This window comes from Antrostomus carolinensis, unplaced genomic scaffold (assembly GCF_000700745.2).
Source record: "Antrostomus carolinensis isolate BGI_N321 unplaced genomic scaffold, ASM70074v2 scaffold54134, whole genome shotgun sequence".
NCBI lineage: Eukaryota > Metazoa > Chordata > Aves > Caprimulgiformes > Caprimulgidae > Antrostomus > Antrostomus carolinensis.
The window spans coordinates 1-5,080 of NW_010313905.1; the positions used below are offsets into that span (position 1 = coordinate 1).

At 42.6% G+C, this 5,080-nt stretch overlaps 1 protein-coding gene across 1 annotated transcript in view; it reads left to right on the top strand.

Moving 5' to 3' along the window:
* Positions 1-1,990: 1,990 nt before the first annotated feature.
* The window catches only part of LOC104524532 (chromodomain-helicase-DNA-binding protein 1-like), a gene marked incomplete at its 3' end in the record, with an annotated part of 17,967 nt that continues 14,877 nt past the window's right edge, over positions 1,991-5,080 (top strand). Inside the window, 3 exon segments of the mRNA XM_010167450.2 lie at positions 1,991-2,098; positions 2,836-2,942; positions 4,181-4,295. Coding sequence (XP_010165752.2) covers positions 2,075-2,098; positions 2,836-2,942; positions 4,181-4,295 — 246 coding nt within the window.

Here is a 5,080-nt window from a genome sequence, read left to right on the forward strand (position 1 = left end):
GTTCACAAGGGCATGTAGCAATAGGATGAGCGGTAATGGTTTTAAACTAGAAAAAGGTGTATTTAGGTTGGATATTAGGAAAAAGTTCAATATGAAGGTGGTAGATCATTGGAACAGGTTGCCCAGAGAGGTAGTGGAGGTTCCATCTCTGGAAACATTCAAAGTCAGGCTTGATGGGGCTCTGAGCAACCTGCTCCAGTAAAGATGTCCCTGCTCACTGCAGGGGGGTTGGACTAGGTGACCTTTGAAGGTCCCTTCCAACCCAAACCATTCTGTGATTCTATGGTTTAGTTGATGACTTGTCAGTGTGAGGTTAATGATTGGACTTGATGATCTTAAAGATCTTTTCTGATCTTGGCAATTCTGTAATAACCCCCAGGAAAAAAAAGATCTTTTCTGATCTGGGCAATTCTGTAATACCCCCCAGGGCTGAAATAAATAACGGCAGCTCCCAGGCCTGTAGAAGCAGGCAACAGCTGCCACAGAGAAGGGTGTTGCTGCCGTGCTCACCGTTCCTGGCAAACCTTCCCTGGCTGCTCCAGTCACACACTCCTCAGCTCTGCAGTGTGGTGGGTGGTTAAGCTGGGGCTTGGCTCCCTGGGCCCAGCTTTTACCACTCCACTGTCTCAGCACAGCCCAAGAGAGAGATCAAAAGGGACACATTCATTGGCCTGGAAGTGGGTTCATGTTGAGTGTGAATGTTTTAAAGTGCTTTCCACTGCCTGAAGGGGTAGATGTTAAAGGGGAGCACCTGGGCTATCCATCCTGCTTGCACAGTTTCCTTATCTGTGGGGAGCCCTTATTTCAATCTCTGTGCTAGTTTGGGTCTGTTTTCTGTGGGCTGGTGAGTTATTTCATGAGCTCTGTGTGCACATTTCCCTGGGGAGGAGAGAGCAGCAATGTTATTAACAATACACAGCACTTGAGTCCAGGTACAAGGAAGGATCTCGAGAACTCCTACGTGACTTGCTTGTCCAGAGAAAGGTAACAAAGCTGTGAAGGGTCTGGAGAACAAGTCTTACGAGGAACGGCTGAGGGAACTGGGGTTGTTCATTCTGGAGAAGAGGAGGCTGAGGGGAGACCTTATCACTCTCTACAACTACCTGAAAGGAGGGTGTAGTGAGGTGGGGGTCAGTCTCTTCTCCCAGGCTACCAGTGATAGGACAAGAGGAAATGGCTTCAGGTTGTGCCAGGGGAGGTTTAGATTGGATATTAGGAAAAATTTCTTTACTGAAAGGGTTGTAAAACATTGGAAAAGGCTGCCCAGGGAAGTGCTTGAGTCACCATCCCTGGACATTTAAAAGACAAGTAGATGTGGCACTTAGGGACGTGGTTTACTGGGCATGGTAATATTGCGTTGACTGTTGGACTTAATGATCTTGGAGGTCTTTTCCAACCTTATTGATTCTGTGGTTCTATGATTCTATTCTATTCTATGACTTGTTTTGTGTTTGTTTTGATATATTATGCCCCAGGATATGGATTGTGATGGTGGTTGTAGCTACAGTGACCTACAATTGAGGTCTGCGCTAGTGTTAAGTGCAGGAAAGCTGAGAAATTTTTATTATACAATAGTAGATTGTTACAAACATTTCTGGTAGCCTAAAGCACGTCCCTGGATCTAGTACTTACATATTTAAACAAGTAGTTGGAGCTGAAAATCAAACTGTCTTTTAGGAATGCAAAGTAGCAGCTTAATTATCATGTTAGTTTCCTTGTACAGACCTTTTTAATGACTTGGGGCATTTTTGTGTGTACAGGTTCCTGAATATGGTTTAATTTAATGGCTTTGCTGTAATACCAGTGTCTCTGCTCTCCAGCAAGGTAAACCAGCTTCTGCTGAAAACTGGTGTGCTTTTCCTGTAAGGCAGGTGTTTGGGAAGGCCTGTTCTGGGCAGGACTCATTTCTGATGGCATCAAGGTGTAACTGTGTATAGAGTGTATTGGATGACTGTGTAAATGTAACAAACTGCTTTTATTCCCAGGCATTAAGCTCCGTCCCTATCAAATAGAAGGTGTAAACTGGCTGGTGCAGTGCTATGAAATCCAGCATGGCTGTATCCTGGGCGATGAGATGGGTCTTGGGAAGACTTGTCAGGTGTGTCTTCTTCTTCTGGAAAAATGAACTTTGCCTAGCTTTTTTTTTATCCCACTGTTTCTGCATAATGAAAAAGAAAAAATACCCTAATGTTTGATCAGTTAAGCAGCCTCATCCTGAAGTCCATCCTCAAAAAAGAGCACTCATTGTTTCTTTCATTCATTAATCACTTAAAACAAGTGTTAAGTCCCGAGTAACACTCTAAAAAGGTTTCAGGTTTTGTAAAAAGGTGAGTGGTCATTTTATGCAGACACTTTAATGCATAATAATTGAAGGCACAATGCATAGCCAGTACAGAGAGGATGATGTCATTTTGCTGCACCTGCAGCAGTATGATTTTTTGAGTTTCTCAACACATGGATTAAAATTTAGAGGTGTAAATTTTTCAGAACTATTTTTTTTTGTAAGTTTTTCAATGGGTTTCAGTTTTGTTGGAAAGTAACTGTGCTTTGGTTCAGCTGGTGGTATTCAATGGGTCTTAGATAACAAACTGGTAGTTTTAGCTAGATCTTCTTTTTTTGTGACTGTGGCAGAAAGGCCTTTGTAAAGGGACTCCAGATACTGAAGTCACATTTTGGGATCTAAGTTTTTTTGTCATTGACAGGACATTTGATATCCTGTTAGCTCTGCTTTGTGCCAGAGAAACAAAGCTCAACAAGGAGACAGTTTATGTAGTTTCAGGCTATTGGATTGAACCCTTCCCTTGTTATAAAAAAAATATTTTCCTTACCTTCTAGGCTATTTCTCTAATTCTTTATTTGACAAAAAAATTAAAGAACAAAGAGAAATTTCTGATACTTTGTCCTCTGTCCGTTCTGAGCAACTGGAAGGAGGAACTGGAGAGGTAAGTTTCAACAGTTGTCTGGCTCATCATGTTCTTGCACAGAGAGTTACAAAGATTCTCTTCAAATGTACCAAATCCATCAGTTTTCTTCCTTTCAAAAGAAAAAAAGTAAAAAGGAACACTACTAAATCAATAAATCAATGCAAACTATGGAGTTATTGCATAGTTTTTACAATGCTGTGGCATACATGAGTTCATCCAACTGAAGTCCAAATGCCCCTACTAGCTCCTTGTTTTTTATTGATTTGTAACCCTCCATGCTCAGCCTCTCTTAGGCAAAACCTGCTGAAGACAGCCAGGATTCTGTACGGTAAAAGGTAAGACCCAAGTTGAACAGTATCTTTCTTGGCATGCTCACATGTGCATGCAAAATACATTGCATCTGTGCATGCAGCCCACCTTCACCAGGGTGCAGTGACTGTGCTGATGGCACATTTGCTATGCCCAGAATTTATACTTTAAGCTGGAGCCCAAAGATTCCTTTTAAGAGGAAGGGCAGAAAGTTAAAGATTAGAACAGGAGTCTGTCTATGTGGCTGTCGGGTGCTGCTGTTTCTCAGCATCTGGAGTCATCCAGGTTACATTCTGAAGTGAGCTGGCCTGATCTGGATAGTCTTGCAGTTGGAACAGTTGGAGGAAAGCCCTTCCCTTCATACCTCAGCAATGAACAGCTGTCCAGGAGGAACACTAGGCACATATCAGTGGTGGGATTAAATGAGGAAGAATTTTGTGGTCCCAACTCTTCCTCCATAGAACTGATTTTATCTGCTTTTTGACTAAGAGGGTAGCTATTTGAGGCCTTGACTTGGACCTGTTTGTGGCAGATATTTTTGCCTTTATTTTAGCATGATTTAGGCCAGTCTTTTGGTCCCAGCAGGGCAAACTGTATTCATTCACCTGCTTCTCATGAACTTTTTCAGTTCAGAATAACAGATGGGCCATGAGACTGGTTATTAATCATCTGCCTTGGACTTTGAGACCTAGGAGAACGTGGTTTATTTGGGACTTGTCCAAACCAGAACCAGCAGCTGAGGTGCCCACCTGAGATGCAAATTAATCAGGAAAGGGTCAGACTCAAAAGCTGAGGTCCTGCAACATCTCCCAGGAGGGCAGGGCGTTTGGATAGGAGGTTCTCGTTATCTGTGCAGTAGCTGTGTTTGATAATGGGGTCCAGGGTTATAAACACATGAAAGACACAGCTTGGCTCACCGTTTTTCTCTGTCTTTCTCTTGACAACAGGTTTGCTCCAGGTCTTTCCTTTGTAACATACATAGGCAGCAAGGAGGAACGCCCCAAACTGCAGCAGAACCTGAAAGAGCAATCTCACTTCCACGCGCTCTTGACAACGTATGAGGTACGTGATGGCTTTGTCACTTGAAAGGAGGGCTCAGGTTTTTCCTCACCTTTTCCATTCCTCTGTACCACCCAGCTCATGCCTTGTCCTCTGTACTCATCTCTGACCATCCTCAGTGATTTTCTATTCTGTAACCCATTCCACAAACTGATCTAAGTTGCTGCAGTTTTTGTGTCCTTATTTAACCCCAGCTTTACTGAATAGCTGTATAATACCTTGAGTAAAGAAAACAAGCACGGGTCCATCCTTAACTAATGCTAAGAGGTATCTGCATCGTCTTCGTATGGTGCCTTACAGACCTGTAACATTTAATAGAAGTGTAAACATGATGTTTATTAAGATTGTATTATCAGGCAGTGCAAGAACACGTAGAAAGAGTTTGCCTTTTTTGTGTCCTCTACCCACGTGCTCCCCTCTTCAGACAAAGCTATTATTCCTGGACTGCAGAATGGTGAGATTCATGTTACAATTGATAGGACTTTGGCCTGAATCTGGTCAGAGCTCTCCTGCTATAAATGGAACCAACCAAAATAGAGTTGCTTCCTTGGGCACTTCTTTGGACTTTGCATGATCTGGTGCTTAGTAATCTGGAGTGGGAAAAAGCCTTTATTTTTCTCTTAGGAGTAATCCTACTCAGGTGTTACTTCATATCAGCACTTTGATTTTATTTTAACAATCTCTTAACACACACACACACACACACACACACATGAACTTGAAATTAGATGAAAAGCATCTCTTACAGCTCCTTCACCCCCACACTTCTAATCTCTGTTTCCCTTTGC